This window comes from Rana temporaria, chromosome 10 (genome assembly GCF_905171775.1).
Source record: "Rana temporaria chromosome 10, aRanTem1.1, whole genome shotgun sequence".
Taxonomy (NCBI): Eukaryota; Metazoa; Chordata; class Amphibia; order Anura; family Ranidae; genus Rana; species Rana temporaria.
Window position 1 is genome coordinate 80959449 of NC_053498.1, and position 17410 is coordinate 80976858.

General features: G+C 43.3%; 1 protein-coding gene across 2 annotated transcripts in view; it reads left to right on the plus strand.

Annotated features, from left to right (window-relative positions):
- The window catches only part of LOC120915237 (myosin-10-like), a 192777-nt gene that overhangs the window by 45320 nt on the left and 130047 nt on the right, over positions 1-17410 (plus strand). For both annotated transcript variants that reach the window (XM_040325581.1, XM_040325582.1), the window contains exon 2: positions 9362-9723. In XM_040325581.1, the coding sequence (XP_040181515.1) occupies positions 9382-9723 (342 nt within the window). In that variant the 5' untranslated portion in view covers positions 9362-9381. The remainder of the gene's footprint in view (positions 1-9361; positions 9724-17410) is intronic.

Below are 17410 nucleotides of genomic sequence, written 5' to 3' on the forward strand. Positions count from 1 at the left end.
TTTTGGAGGATTTGTAAGCTCCTTTTTCTTGTAGGAATATGGATATTTTGTGTAAAGCGGTCATTAGTGACAGTGCTAATTATACAAATGAATGGTTCAGGTTTTATTGTGTTGCATAGTACTTTCTGTAGCAGAGATGATTTAATTTCTATTTACCTTTCACTTAAATACTGGGTTTCTTGGCTGCAGAGAATGTAATGTTACCCTTAGTATTGGGTGTCTGTGTGTATTTGTTGAGGACCATGGGGACAGCAGTGTTTTTGCTCAGCCATGGGGAAAACCACTAATAATTTAAAATAGTGCTACCCAGAGATCATTAAAATCAAAAATAAAAATTAACAAGCCACGTGTTTTCGTCCAGCCATCTGTCGGGCCTCTTGGGAATATCTTTAATTAAGTAAAATAAATATAATAAAATAAACCTATGATTTTCCAACATATAAAATCTGATCATTTATATGTTGTTCTTTACACTTCCTATACTTACGTCTTGTCCTTGGTTCCCCTCCATGAGGCTGCTGTGATCCATGGCATGGTCTGTGGGCAACTCCGCGACTGTGAACTGATTTTTTCCATTTCCTAATGCCAAGCTTTCCAGGCAGTCAAAGAGCAGTCAGGGACCACTAGGGCTTATATGAAGTTCACACACATAGGTCATTGTTATACGAGGGAACACGTACTTCCGTAGCATGGGGAGACTGAGCTACATTTTCCAACAGATTTCCATTTTTTTTTTCCATAGACTGTATCTTACCTTTATTACTGCTGCAGCACAACTGGCACACATTTACAGACTTCACTGTCCCTGCAATATTCTATATTGTTATATTAAGTCACAGCCCGGGGCTTCAACTTTTTATGTAGCAGCAGCTAATAGCATGCTTATTTCTACATCATACATCAAATATTGATCTAATTGCAGCGATTAACCACTTGCCCTCCGGAAGGTTTTACCCCGTTCATGGCCAGGGTATTTTCTGCTATTCGGCATTGCGCTAATGAAACTGGCAATTGTGCGGCCCTGCAGGACTCTACAGAAATTACATTTATATTTATTTTTTTAACAAATCGAGCTTTCGCTTGGTAATTGATCCCCACTGTGTTTTTTATTTTTATCACATGTACAAAAAAATACACTTTGGGCCAGATTCTTAAACGAGATACGACGGCGTATCTCTGAGTTGCGCGGTCGTATCTATGCGCCTGATTCTTAGAATCAGTTACGCATAGATTTCCCGTAGATCCGACTGGCGTAACTGTGTTACACTGTCGTATCGTAAATGCATATTTACGCTGGCCGCTAGGTGGCGCTTCCGTCGAATTCCGCGTTGAGTATGCAAATTAGCTAGATACGCAAATTCACGAACGTACGCCCGGCCGACGCAGTACATTTACGCCGTTTACATTAGGCTTTTCCCAGCGTATAGTTACCCCTGCTATATGGTGGCGTAAGTGCGGCGTACCAATGTTGAGTATGGCCGTCGTTCCCACGACCAAATTTGAAAATTTTACGTTGTTTGCGTAACTCGTCCGTGAATGGGGCTGGACGGAATTTACGTTCACGTCAAAACCAATACGTCCTTGCGGCGTATTAGGAGCAATGCACACTGGGAGATTTCCACGGACGGCGCATGCGCCGTTCGTGAAAAACGTCAATCACGTCGGGTCACACAACATTTACATAAAACACGCCCCCCTGTTTCAAATTTGAATTAGACGGGCTTACGCCGGCCGATTTACGCTAAGCCGCCGCAACTTACGGAGCAAGTGCTTTGAGATTACAGCACTTGCCCGTCTAAGTTAAAAAAACAAAAGAACAAAAGCTGGACAGCCGCACTCCAAAATTTTCTTTAAAAGAGATGTCTTTATTTTCAACTGTGCATACAGTCACTGCAAGCCCACAAAAATCAGTATGGCCAACGTTTCGCACTGGCGTCAGTGCTTAGTCATGGCTAGCAAGGTTCACACTACAAATGAAATATATACACAAAACATACAATCATGTGATGAAAAGCCCTGCCTACAGCAGGGAGGAATCAATTAAGTTAATCAAGCAGTAAATCAAACGGCACTTTAAACAGCTGAAATATGGGTTAAACCTCCCTCAAGTGTGTCCCTTTGTAAAAAAGGGAGAAAGCGTAAAAAACACATATTGATTTGTGAAAAACCTGTGTTTGGGGGGGGTTCTCTCACCTAGTCTCTTTGAGTCCAAACCCACTTCTTCAACTTGGTTGGACTTTGTGGGCACCTTCAAGTGCGGCACCAATGGGTGCAGATACTGCCCCCTAATAGGAGCTGGTAAAGTTATACGGTCATGCTCCAGTGGCAGAAATTTTTACATTAAGCAATACATAAACTGCAACACTAAGTTTGTGGTTTATGTAATTACTTGCAACATCTGCAATGTCCAATATGTTGGTAGGACCATTAGAAGACTACGTGACAGACTCAGTGACCATCTGTACGACATTGACAAAAATCACAATACCAATGTAGCCAGGCACTGGAACAACGTACATGACAAAAACATTTCCAGCCTGTCCATACAGGGTATTGAGAGGATTGTGTGTCCGGTTAGAGGGGGGGACAGATTCAAACTTCTTTGTAAACGGGAGGTATATTGGATATTTCACCTCAATTCTAGACAGCCTTGGGGCCTCAACTTTGATTGGGATGTTTCCCATTTCCATGATTGAGAGTAACATCTCTCTCCCCCCCCCCTCCCCTCTGCTCGGCATACTCACTGTTTTTGTCCTCTTTTTCTAATGTATTTATCATCACACGTACATAACCATGTTCCCACACCCAATATTATACTTGTCATCTTGTGGGAACACAAAGTGTCTTTTTTGATTTGTTGAGGCTCTATTACTTGTTCCTACGGTTTACACCCAAGTTGTTAATGGTAAACTCATTTACATTACCCACTTGCTGCTCACCTGCTGTTTACTTCGGCAGGTGGGCTACCATACGGGTTTCAGTGCAACTCCCCCAATTTAAGTTTGAGACTACATTCATATTTACATAATTATGCAATTTTGCTCACCTTTGCACTGTCCATACTTTGCATATCTCATTCACGAACAGGCGGGTCACCATATGGCTCTTGGTAATAATTTTTATCAAGACACCATAAATTAATATATGGGTTCTCGTGTGGCCTGTTAATATACAGGGTACGAGGGCTCTACGGGGGTTTTGGGAGGGGGGGTTTTTTGTCGGGTGAACATGCAGGTTATGCATTAAACATTATTTTTAATCAGGCATTAGCGGTTGGATTGATGCCATATCTGGAGGTGATAACATATACAAGTCTTCTTCTACTGTAATTGGAGACACATTACACAGCTTCACCTTCACCAATATTATTAGTGCATCCTGCATCATTTTTCATCTACCTCTCATAATATATCCCCCCCCACCCCTAGGTTCAATTAGCGCTTCATTATGAAGCATACACATTTCTATACAATCTATGTTACACATCCCATATTCATATGGGTATTGTATTCGTCCCTCATTATACATATACTATATAAAAACCTATTTTAGATATACCTATTCGCAATTTTGCGTTTTTATACCTCTTTAATCTTTGTTTCCTTTTTCTTTATTTTTCCCCTGGGTTTTAGGAGCAGTACGCTATACTGGTTTCACTGTATGGCTGATGAGGTACCATTATAGACAGTTTGACTTATGTCGACCCTTGTCCCTTGTCATATATAACCAGGTGCCACACCATTGCACAGGTTCTCGGGCTTTTTGCGCACTTGTTTATTTATCTGTTTGAATTTCTTTTCTATTCATGTGCTAGCCCCGTTCCTTATAAGATCCAATTGATTGTCCGGTTCGGTATAATAATCTTTTTATTTTTATTTTTAATATCGATGATTGACACCGGACTTTCATGCAGGATCATATCCATACTTGCTTGTATTCTTATTTACATTTGCCCTCGCGACTATTATGTCTTTTTAACGTATAGAGATGTCTATTCACACTCTTTACTTGTGCGAGGTCACTCACACAGTTCCTTAACCGGATAATAAATAAAAAAAAAAAAAAAACCAACACTTATATGTATATGGTCGCTGGTCTGCTCTTTCAGAGCATAGCCAGCTTCTTTATTATGTATACTCTTACATTCATGTATTAGACCTATGAATGGATAAATATTTAGACAGATCGATTGCACATTACCACACTTGACCTCAGACTTTTGCACTAGATCATCATCTACCTAATGGTAAAATAACCGTTACCATGTTCATCACGATCACATTTATTGGGTAAGGCATCTTAACAGATGTTGTCATTACCTGCATGATGTTCACGCACATCATATCCATATGATTTTGTTTTCACTGACTCATTCATTATAAGGTCTTACTCACTATTGAACTTTAACTTAATGTCCATTCATGTAGCGATTCTCCCATCAATTTATTATTTGATTTTGCTATTTCACAGTTTATTCCCTAAAATAGGTCTATTTTGGTTTCACTAATTAATTTATTTCAATAACTTATGCATTTTTGAGTCACTAAATGACCACGGATCAGAGCGCTTCTATATATATATATATATATATATGTACATGTATACACATAATAGAGAATTTTTTTATTATTATAATTATTTCTTATTTTTTAAGTGAGACTATACCTATACATATATGTTGTGGTCTGATTTTGAGAAACTTTATAAGTAATTTTATGGGTATTTCTATTTTTATATATTTGTTTATCTTCATTGTCATTTCATTTTGATTTTCATTTATACACAGGTTTTTCACAAATCAATATGTGTTTTTTACGCTTTCTCCCTTTTTTACAAAGGGACACACTTGAGGGAGGTTTAACCCATATTTCAGCTGTTTAAAGTGCCGTTTGATTTACTGCTTGATTAACTTAATTGATTCCTCCCTGCTGTAGGCAGGGCTTTTCATCACATGATTGTATGTTTTGTGTATATATTTCATTTGTAGTGTGAACCTTGCTAGCCATGACTAAGCACTGACGCCAGTGCGAAACGTTGGCCATACTGATTTTTGTGGGCTTGCAGTGACTGTATGCACAGTTGAAAATAAAGACATCTCTTTTAAAGAAAATTTTGGAGTGCGGCTGTCCAGCTTTTGTTCTTTTGTTTTTTTGCTATTACCGCATTGCCAGCACCCTGGTGGTTCAACAACCCCTGATCATCACGAGGCTCACCTGGAGCGGTGAGAATTCTGTCTGTGTGCCCGTCTAAGTTGCGGAGGCGTAACGTAAATCAGATACGTTACGCCCGCACAAAGATACGCAATCGTACGTGAATCTGGCCCTTTATATCTGAGGGTAAGTAGTATGTTTTTTAGCGCTGAGTTGGGTTATTTTAGCCACTTGCCAATCGCCCACCCACAGTGTATTGCAGGCGAGTGGCAGCTGTAGACAAATCGACGCACTCTTACTTACTTCGCTGCCCTTTTTTGCGTTTAGGGTACAGGCATGCACGCCCCCACTTGATTGTAGACAGCAGTAGCTGTCAGCAAGTCCTGGCCAATGATTCACGGCCAGGACCTGCTGATCGGCTGTGTGCAGTCACAGCCCAGAGCTCTGTACAGAGGGAGCGATCTGTCTGTTTCTCAACCATGGGAAGCAGGGATGAGAAATTGCGAGATTTTTTGTGAAAAGCAGGACACTTTATACACATTGCACATAGTTGGGTACATAGTTAACCCTTAATTTCCATAAATGTTAACCCCTTCCCAACCAGTGTCATTAGTACTGTGACAGTGTATAGTATTATCACTGATCACTGTTTTAAGGCTCTGTTCACATATGAGCCGCATGCGGCTCACAGCAGGGCTCCGGTATGTCCTGGTTCACCATTTCAGGCCCGATTTCAGTCTGAATTTTGGGCTGAATTCGGACCTGATACGAACCAAAAGACGCACAGCATTTTTGTGCAAAATGCACTGGGCCCGCTGCGGAGATATGTAAACTGGCTCCATAGAGGGCTGGTCGAAATCTCCTGCTATTGCAAATTAGATGTGGGGAAACCCACTTCCAATTCGCAATGGTGTGAACCCAGCCTTAAAGGATCACTAAAGGAAAATATTTTTTTAGCTAAATAGCTTCCTTTACCTTACTGCAGTCCTGGTTTCATGTCCTCATTGTTCGTTTTTGCTTTGAAGTAGCTGTAATTCTGCTGTGATCTCCACACTTCCTGCTTGTCTGGCTCCTTATGAAAAATCTCATGGCAGCTTTTCACTGTGGTCCAAGCTGTGTGTCTAAAACTCCTCAGAACCAATCAGATTCATTTTAAAAACAAAACAGTGCCCTGGATTTGTTTGTTTGTGTTCTGTGGGTCTCTCTACTTCACAGAAACATGAAACCAGTTTAAAAGCGAAAGTGAAACTAGAGGTACATTATATGATTGATTTTTATCTATTTTTAATCATTTTAAAAAGGAATCAGTTAACTTTTATGTCTCTATACCCTGTAAACAGTCATTTCAGCAAAACATTTTTTTTCCTTAAGTGACCCTTTAATGTCACTGGTGATGTCCGTGTCATTTATAATGTAGACATTTTCGCCAGCACACCGAGGATCATTTAGAAAAACGTCCAGAAATTCTTTAATGCATAGAAGCGATCAAAACAGCAACGTTTCGAGGTCGCACAGGACCTCTTCGTCAGGCAAATGATGCCTGACGAAGAGGTCCTGTGCGACCTTGAAACGTTGCTGTTTTGATCGCTTCTATGCATTAAAGAATTTCTGGACGTTTTTCTAAATGATCCTCGGTGTGCTGGCGAATATGTCTACATGATTTCCTTTCCGGTTCCCAGCTGGTAATCGCTTCAGCACCCTCTTTTCTTATCGGCCATTTTCCAGGAAGGTGTGCAATTGGAATATTTTTAAAAAGTGTCATTTATAAGTCGCCGATCGCCGCCATGAATAATATAAAAAATTAAATAATTCCAGTATATATATAATATATTTTGTAGGCGCTATAAGTTTCACGCAAACCAATCAATATACATTTATTGGGATTTGTTTGTTTACAAAAGACACGTAGCAGAAAATATTTTGGGCAAAATTTACAAAGAAATTAAATTAAAAAAATATATATTATTGGATATATTTTATAGCAGAAAGAAAAAACTATTATTTTTTCCCAATAATTTCAGTATTTTTCGATTTATATCGCAAAGAATAAAAAAAAGAGTGGTGATCAAAGCTCTGTTTGTGTGAAAAAAAAAACATCAATTTTGTTTGGGTTGCATGACCACGCAATTACCGGTTAAAGTAGCCAATAGCAAAAAATGGCCTAGTCATGAAGGGGGTAAAATCTTTCGGAGCTGAAGTGGATAATACAAAAAGCATACATTTTTTTTTTTTTTTGCTCAGTCACAGATTTGGGCCTTGCATGCAAAGTACATGCAGCCAACAGTGACAGTTTGTGAAGGTCTTCAGTAGTTTTGCTCTGGCTTAATGCTGTTGTTATTACTGCCCATGTGCAGTTACCTTTTCCTTGCAATCTGCAGCCAATGCTTTATATTCCTTTAAGTGCCGGAATAAAATTCAAATTTCTCTTTGAAGCACAGATGCCTGTGGTGAGAATTTCCCCAATTCGCCTTATTCGCTTCCTCTCTTTTGGCATTGTGCAAAGGACCTGAGCTCATATCACAGGCATCTGTCTTATAAAATATGGCAATATCTATTATCTGTCTGCATAGTAAAACCTGGTAATAAAGCAAGTCTTTTGAAGTTCCGCCATTCTGAATATATATATTTACTGGACTGGAAGCTCAGCCTATAAAGGGGTAAATGTCTTGCTAATATCTACGTGAAGCGAGAAAGCTTGGGCATAGACGAAAGGTGGACTACACATGTGTTTGTAATAAATGTACAGCCTTCCGCTTGGTGCTCATTTAAAAAAACGAAAGCCATTTTAACCACTTCCATACAGGGCTTTTATACACACATCCATACCAGGCCTATTCTGGCACTTCTCTCCTACATGTACAAATCATATTTTTTTTTGCTAGAAAATTACACAGAACCCCCAAACATTATATATGTTTTTTTAACAGACACCCTAGGGAATAAAACGACGGTCATTGAAACGTTTTATCTTGCACGCCATTTGCGCAATAATTTTTCAAACGCCTTTTTTTTGGAATTTTTTTTTTTCATGAATTAAAAAAATAACAAAACAGTAAAGTTAGCCCAATTTTTTTGTAAAATATGAAAGATGATGTTACACCGAGTAAATAGATACCTAACATGTCACGCTTTAAAATTGCGCACACTCATGGAATGGCGCCAAACTTCGGTACTTAAAAATCTCCATAGGCAACGCTTTAATTTTTTTTTACAGGTTACCAGTTTAGATTTACAGAGGAGATCTAGTGCTAGAATTGTTGCTGGCACTCTAACGCACGCGGCGATACCTCACATATGTGGTTTTAACGGAGTTTACATATGTCGGCGGGACTTGTGTGTGCGTTCGCTTCTGCGCGCAAGCTACTGGGGACAGGGGCGTTAAAAAAAATATTTTTTATTTCTTTTTTTTTTACATATTTATTTATTTTTTTACACTTTTTTTTTATTTATTTTTTTATCACTTTTATTCCTATTACAAGGAATGTAAACATCCCTTGTAATAGGAATGTGTGTGACAGGTCCTCTTTATGGAGAGAGGCGGGGTCAATAAGACCGCACATCTCTCCTCCAGGCTGGAAAGCATGAAATCGGTGAAAAAAAATTCACAGATCTCATGCTTACGGTTGCTTAGCAGCCGCAATTACGGCTTTGTTTACTTACGGGGACCCGGGCGTGACGTCATCACATCGCGCCCGGGTCCTCCGACGGTCATAGAGATGACTGGTGACCATCTGGTCACCAGTCATCTCTATGCTTCCTGACAGCGCCGGACGATTCGTTCTCCGGGCCCCCGATGGCACGGGAGAGCCCGGAGAAGCACCGGATGGCGGCGGGAGGGGGGGGATGTCCCCTCCCGCCGCCTGTAAGAACAATCTAGCGGCGGAATCGCCGCTATGATTGTTCTTGCGTTGTGCAGAATCGCCGGCAGGAGAGAAGGATATCTGAATGATGCCTCTAGCTGCAGGCATCATTCAGATATCCACCCGGAAAGCCCAGGACGTCATATGACGTCCTCCTGGATCGAGGAGGGGTTCCTGCCGCCGTCATTTCACAATGACGCGGTAAGGAAGTGGTTAAATAAAACATGTGTATACTCTAAAATAAAATACGTTTAAATTCTGCAAGAAAGTGCGCTGAAATGTCTGCAGTATATGGTGATCTTGTTTTTTTAACATGTTCTGACATTTGATTTCCTGTATTTGTTTTATTAGGAACCTGATTGGCTTCCAAGATGTCATCTAGAAGTAAAGATGATGCCGAACGCTACCTTTTTGTAGATCGAAACCCTACGAGCATCACAGCAACGCAAGCTGATTGGACAGCCAAGAAGCAAGTGTGGGTGCCCTCTGAAAAACATGGCTTTGAAGCAGCTAGCATCAAGGAGGAGCGAGGTGATGAAGTGGTGGTGGAGTTGGCCGAGAATGGTAAAAAAGTGTCTGTCAACAAGGATGACATTCAGAAGATGAATCCACCAAAGTTCACCAAGGTTGAGGATATGGCAGAGTTGACCTGTTTAAATGAAGCGTCTGTCCTCCACAATCTCAAAGATCGTTATTATTCTGGACTCATCTATGTAAGTAATAACCAGGTGTACAAATATATATATATATATATATATATATATATATATATATTTTGAACTAAAGATGCAAATCGGGCACAAAAACACTAACCTTGATTATTGCATACAAATCTGACACAAAAATATGCTTCACCCATCAAAAAAGGTGTATTATAGTGTACCTATATCCAGTGGTGGGGACCAGTCACTGCTACCTTCTGTCTATGAGCAGGGTGACCGCTCTCCTTACTGCCTACGCTGCAATTCCACTGGATGAGCAGTTATATCATCAGGCAGAGACATGGTGCAGTGCATACAAGCTATGCCTGCCCAGGTGCGGGAGGTGGTGCAGTGCATACAAGCTATGCCTGCCCAGGTGCAGGAGGTGGTGCAGTGCATACAAGCTATGCCTGCCCAGGTGCAGGAGGTGAATGAGTGCATACAAGCTATGCCTGCCCAGGTGCAGGAGGTGAATGAGTGCATACAAGCTATGCCTGCCCAGGTGCAGGAGGTGGTGCGGTTCATACAAGCTATGCCTGCCCAGGTGCAGGAGGTGGTGCGGTTTATACAAGCTATGCCTGCCCAGGTGCAGGAGGTGGTGCAGTGCATACAAGCTATGCCTGCCCAGGTGCAGGAGGTGGTGCGGTTTATACAAGCTATGCCTGCCCAGGTGCAGGAGGTGGTGCAGTGCATACAAGCTATGCCTGCCCAGGTGCAGGAGGTGGTTCAGTGCATACAAGCTATGCCTGCCCAGGTGCGGGAGGTGGTGCAGTGCATACAAGCTATGCCTGCCCAGGTGCAGGAGGTGGTGCGGTTCATACAAGCTATGCCTGCCCAGGTGCTAGAGGTGGTGCAGTGCACACAAGCTATGCCTGCCCAGGTGCTAGAGGTGGTGCAGTGCATACAAGCTATGCCTGCCCAGGTGCGGGAGGTGGCGCAGTGCATACAAGCTATGCCTGCCCAGCTGCAGGAGGTGGTGCGGTTCATACAAGCTATGCCTGCCCAGGTGCAGCAGGTGGTGCAATGCATACAAGCTGTGCCTACCCAGGTGCGGGAGGTGGTGCAATTCATACAAGCTATGCCTGCTCAGCACAACTATGCCACTCTTCCAATCTTTTACCTATTTCCCCACGCCTCTGTGTCCATGGACCCTCCTCTTGGTTCTAGCTACTAAATAGGAAAAACAGTGCTGGAACAAGATAAGTAAACATTGAAAAACAAGCCTTTCAGCAAAGAAAGAGGAAAGTGAGGCCTTTGTTTTAGCTGCTGTCTGGTAATGAGTTTCAAAGAGTTTAGGTCAGCCTTTCACAAACAGTGTTCGAATGGCAGTTGTGTGGGTAATTAAATGACGGTGTCAACAAAAACCAACCACTGACCTACACATTCCTGCACATCCCTGCCCCTACTCTACCTGATTGCCATTCAAATTGGGGGAAAAAGTTTCAACACTTCGTATTGGAGCCTACTCGTTCCCTTCTTTACCCTTCTTCACCCATACATTCCAAATAGACCATCACTATAATGGGCTGCCTCGCTGGCAAAGTAGGAATGTGTTGGAGGCAATGGAGGAGCAGGCAAGGTTCAAAGTTTGGGCAGAGCAGGGGCACTGAATGCCTGCTGCAGGAAGACTTCTTTTTATATTTTAGGGGATTAATGAATAGAAAAAAAGTAAAGGAAATTCCTCTTTGATTACAGTGCCTTTTTTTATTTAAAGCTGCAATGATTTCCAGACACACTCCGTAAATAAAAATGTTTTTTGTTCTAGTTTTTATAATAAAACACTTAACGAGGCGCTCCAGTCCCCCCCCCCCCCCCAATAACAAAATTTAAAGTCAGCAGCTATAAATGCTGTAGATGCTGCCTTTCAATACAATGAAACTTACCTGTTGAGGGATCCAGCGATCCAGTCCTCACCTGAGCAGATTCTTCAATCAGTTTCAGGTGCAAGCGTCAACGTCTTAAGTAAGGGAAGCCTTGCGGTTTCACAGCCAGTTTCCTACTGCGCATGCGTGAGCCGAATGGGCCGCTTTGTGAATGGTCCCGCATTCTTCTGGGACCTGTGATGTGTCCCAGAAGGCTGCAGGGGGCAAAGAGAGGGGACCAAACTTCCGCTTAGATCGCCGCAGTAATCTGACCGGGAGTGGGTACCTGTCAAAACCAGGTACCCCTTAAAAAGTGTCAAATGTAGCAGTGTGTGTGTGTGGAGGGGGTGCGCAAACAAGAAGAACGTCCCCCTTTTGGGTGAAGTTTGGCTTTAATGTAGCAGTGGGGGGTGGGGGTGCAAACAAGCAGAACGTTCCCTTTTGGGTGAAGTTTGGCTTTAATGTAGCAGTGAGGAAATTGTGGGATTTGGTTGCTGGTATTTGGCCAGGTCTTGAGATATTTACAAGTTTGGCCAATGATCAGGATTTCAGTGAAGACGACTAATCATTGATATGAAAGAGATGGTGGGATTATCTAAAGGTCACACATAGGCTTTTAGCAGTGTTTAGTGGTTTTTAAAGGTGGTTAAAAAAAAAAAAAACACTGCCAGTGCGCCCAGGAGCAGCAGAGTTTGGGCAGAAAAAACTCTTGACGCTACTAAAGCTGCTAAATGATTTATACTGGCCAATGAAATAAGTTCATGTCTGTAAAAGCTCCTAAAAGCTTTAGACACGTTTTCAAGCGTCAGGCATCTTTTCTGCAAACACTGCTGGTTTCTAGTAGAGTTAAATGAACGTCCTCCGTGCATGAGGCCTAAAACTGTTCCTACCTCCCTCCTGACGCCAATGCTAACTACCCTGTAGAAGGAAGATGCTTATATGTACCTATTGTCATGGTTCTCCGATCTGGTCATGTGATTGGTATCCCGAGGGCCAACTACAAGGGAGAGGAGGGACAGCTAACAGCTATGCCTCATAGTAAGCCCATGGGTGATGTCACCACCCAGGTATTCCATCCAATGTCAAAGCTCTCGCCCCGGAATTCGGCCGCTGGGGAGATCATGTGACCAGACCAGAGCACCCTGAGAATAGGAAGGTTTAAGGATCTTCCTTCTACAGTGCAGTTGGAATAGGAATTACAAGGGGGGTGGAAGCCGTTTTTAAGCTTAGTTAGATCTAGACTTCCACTTTAAGTTTGCTCCCAGACAAAATATTGTTATAGGGCTATCAAATGCAAATTCCCAAAATACAAGCTTGTATGTTTGTTTGAGCCTTTTTAAAGCGGAGGTTCACACAAAAAGTGAACCTCCGCTTTTTGGATCCCTCCCCCCCCTCCAGTGTCATATTTGACACTTTTGTCTGAGACAGGTATTTGCACCACTTCTGGGTTCAGATCCCCACGGGGAATCCAGCCTGGCACGTCAGCCAACACACCCCCCCCCCCCCCCCGCTGTCTTCTGGGAAACACTGTTCCCAGGAGAGCGGGGACCAGAGACGGCGCGCTGCGATCCTCACGCATGCGCAGTAGGGAATCAGGCAGTGAAGCCGCAAGGCTTCACTTCCTGATTCCTTCACCAAGGATGGCGGCGGAAGCAGCCGAGGACCGAGCGATTGCTCAGCCTCGGCTGCTAACATCGCAGGCACGCTGGACAGGTAAGTGGTCCATTTTATTTAAGTCAGCAGCTGCCGTATTTGTAGCTGCTGGCTTTTAAAAAAGAAATTCGGCCGAACCTCCGCTTTAATGCTTCTTCTGGCTAAAGTTAGAAGCTGATACCATGTACAGCTGCACCAGATTTTTCCCTCTCCAGTTTTAGTAAATCAACCCCAGTGCATTAAAATACACTTACCTGCCTGTTTTGCAATCGCCTCCAGAATGCTCTTTCACACCAGCAGGCCGAATGGGTCCACCTGTCCATTTTTCAGGCAGACCCGATTGGACCACCCATTGTTTTCTATGGGGTGGCAGATGTCAGGGGACATGTGTCCGCTGACACCTGCCCGCATCCGATCCGGTCCTCTAAAAACAGACAGATGGGGATACATTCACATCCGTCTGTTGGATCGGATGGCAATCAGATAAAAAGAGACATGCAGTCCGTTTCCATCTGACTGCCCCATAGATGAGAGCGGGCTGTGTCCGTGTCATCCTGTTATCTGCCTGCTTAGAGGGGATCAGCGGAGAGATCCCCCGCTGAGCAGGTGTATCCACTCCATCTGAAAGGCGCCTTAAGGTTTAGTAAATCAACCCAATTGTATGTGTCTTCTGCATGGCCTTTAGTTCCCTGTTCCATTGCCCTGCCTGGGCAAGGCATAATACAATCTTATCCTCAGCACACCAGCTGTGATGAAACTACAATTCCCATGAGACACTGCAAGACTTGGGCATTGGCTGGACTCCTGTAGGCAGAGGCACGATGGGATATGTAGTTTGGCCTTAGCTAAAGTATGTAGGGTTGCCTATCCCTAAGGCTGGATTCACACCTAGGCATTTTTAGTGCTTTTAGCATTTAGCAGATTTGCACTACAGAACGTGTTCCATAGGAAACCCTGTTAAATAGACCCTAGTGCAAATCTGCAAAAAGCACAAAAAATGCCTAGGTGTGAATGTAGCCTAATGCCGCGTACACGCGACTGTTATTCATGTCATGGAAAAAAAACAACGTTTTTCTTGACGTGATTCCTCTCAAGCCTGCCTTGCATACACACGATCGTGATAATAAATGCTCGAGCAAAGCGCGGTGACAAACAACACGTACGACGGCACTATAAAGGGGAAGTTCCATTCGACTGGCGCCAACCTTTGGTCTGATTATACAAATTTTCCTTCTCATAACTTGCTTTTGAGCATGCGCGTTCCCCCCCCCCCCCCCGTCGTTAAAGCCTACACACAACGAGAAAAACGATGATGTTAAAAACTACATTTTTAATGGCCATTTTTCTCGTCGTGAAAAATGCTCTGGAGCCTACACACGATCATTTTTCACGACCAATAAAAAAAATGGCATTTTTCGCGTCATGAAAAATGGTCGCGTGTATGCGGCATAATACCTACACTTGAGTGTTGATTTCATGGCAGAGACTAATGTCATCAGAGCTGATGCTTCATTAATCTTGTCGCTTCCTCTGCTTTCCACATTCCAGTACAAGGCTTGGTAGACCTGCTTTCTGATGACCTCATGAAAGTATTGTGTCCCGTAGACAGGTGGAAGCCTGCCCAGACTTGTACTTCAAGCAGGTGGATTAATGCTGTCTCTCTGATACTATGGAATGGAATGACCTTGTCCTGTAAACAGGATCTCGAATAACACCTGCACTAAAACCCCAGGTCTGGGGTCTGTGATGTGCAGATTACAACACATTCATGACGTGTATTTTTCTTAGGTCAAAATTAGATTTTGATACAAAATTGTATTTAGTTCAAAATGAGAATCCTTTTAAATTTTGCACTAAAAATAAAAAGTTTAATGCAACAGTGTAGCTAGGAGTTGCTTTATTTCTGCACTTGAGGTCCTGGTGTGTGGTCTCTAATATATCGAGGTTACTGCTGGAACCACAAACTGTCTTTTGATGTCTGTATGCTACAGCGTGCTCTTTGTGGGTCCATTCACATTATTACATTATGGCTCTATGCAGTATAACTTGCTACACTTTATTGTACTGTGGTTATGAAGTGCATTGCAATGCTCTTAGTTTTGAATGGTACCCAGGCAACACAACACTCCTGCATTTTAATGCACCCACAACGCATAGATGAGAAGCATGCGTTTGTTGCGGTGCGAAAGTGCTTCATGTCTAATAAAATATGGGATGTGGTGCTTTGGCACCCCATGCAAAATTAATGGGCTGCCTTAAAGTATAACTAAAGGCATTTTTTTTAAGTCCGATTTGTATTTATTTACATTTTTTTTTTTTTTTTAAAGTCTAGAGGACCGGGCAAGTTTCAAATTGTTAATGGGCAGGCTGAATGTACCAAGTTGATCGATCAACTTGGGTAAAACCAGCCTGCTGGAATCTGTGGTTGCAGGAAAAAAAATTGCACCATATATGGCCAGCCTGACTGTATCCAAAATGAAAAAATAAGTTTTGCCTTTAGTTCTACTTTAACACAAGGCACAGTCATGTGTGGGCAGTGTAGCGCCTGTGTACTTTCAGTACAGGTGCCATGTTAAATTTAGAAGGGGGGTGAGAGAGTTACTTTGCTCTCATCCATGTTGATTTATGTAAATTGGGTTTCTGCCAGGCTGGGCTGTTCTGTGGTTCCATTTTGTGTTCCAGAGATACCTTTCCATCTCTGGGTGACAGGTGGCGCCAGAGGAGTCCAGGCGGTGGCGCCTTCCTGCCAGCAGCCAATTAGAGAAGTTTCTCCCTGGCGGGGCATGCTGGGGGAGGGTACTTCTTGGGCAGACACCATTTTGTGGGGTTCTTCTCCCGTTCCTGGTTCCAGGTGCGGCACCCACCTTTAGGGTGTGCGCACATCACGGGCCCCGGCGATATGGCCTACCAGGCTGGGGCGCACGTGTCACACGGAGTTTCCAGTTCTGGGCCCTCATGGCCCAGAGCAACTGAAGCTGCAAAGGGGCCCCAGTGACATACTGGGTCCCCACATTCTACGAGGAAGATCCCAAGCGAGTTGTGCTGTTCGGTGGGGAGTCGGTCTGAGGTGAGCCCGGAGGCAGGTGATCCAACAGGGCCTAGACAATCCATCGGGGGTCTGGGTGACCGGACACTGAGAAGTTGTATGCTGCAACTTGTCAGTCGGTGACCCCAAAACCAAGAAGTCTACCTGAGGGAGATTCAGGCAAATTATATTCATTGAGAGGATTCGCTCTATTATCCACGTTCCTGAGTAGAGGGTCTGTGGCAGAGGTTCCACTCCTAATTCTATTAGAGCCAAGTCGGTGGCAGAGACTTGTTCCTTCTCAAGGTTCCGAGTGATACCCTGGCTGCCAGGTCGGTGTGAGAGGCCTATCCAGGTACACTATACCCACGAGTGGCGACGTGAGTCCCATTGGAGGCAGGACTGCTTCCGTTATCTATAGGCCTGAATCTGCAAATTCTCCTTTCACCAACATTTCGCTATCTACCTCAAGTTAATTGTTTGCCGTGTTGGGCAAGAAATAAAAGCACAGAAAACGACACCCTGCTGTTTGGACATTCCGTCATTGTTCTCATCATCATCATCCCTAGACACATCACAGAGGTAACATAACACGCCGTCCCAATCTAACCAGCGGCTCCTGCGGGGGTAGCGCTACAGCAGTAACAGCAGTCTGTGCGAACCCTCAGCGAGCACACAGATTTTTTCTGGTTATAGTATAGTGTACAACACATAGCTGTTTTTTTTTTTTTTTTGTTAGACAAGACCCAATCCAGTAGCCATGTTTGTTTTTCTGGTGTGTCGGTTCATGTCCATCCCACCATGTACTGTGCCAGCTGCAGATGGCATATCAGGCCCTGCCCTTGCTCGGTCTTGTCTTACCTGTCACAAGCCATCAAGTGTTCCCTATTGTGAAGGTGCAGTGGAAGATGACAGTACACAGGCAGTAATGGAGACAGGTGTGCGCTCCAGTATCAGATTCCTCCAACCTAGAATCCTGCTGAGCTATAGAAACCATACAATTCTAGGAGTAAACAGAGAGGATTTCCGAGCAGGAATCATATTCAGAGATGTTGGGAATGTACAAGAGTTAATAATGACTTTGCAAAGTATTTTTAGGTTATCACTGTTTAATTTTTACATTGCGGGAATATGTTTTTTTAAAAGCTGAACTGCAGAA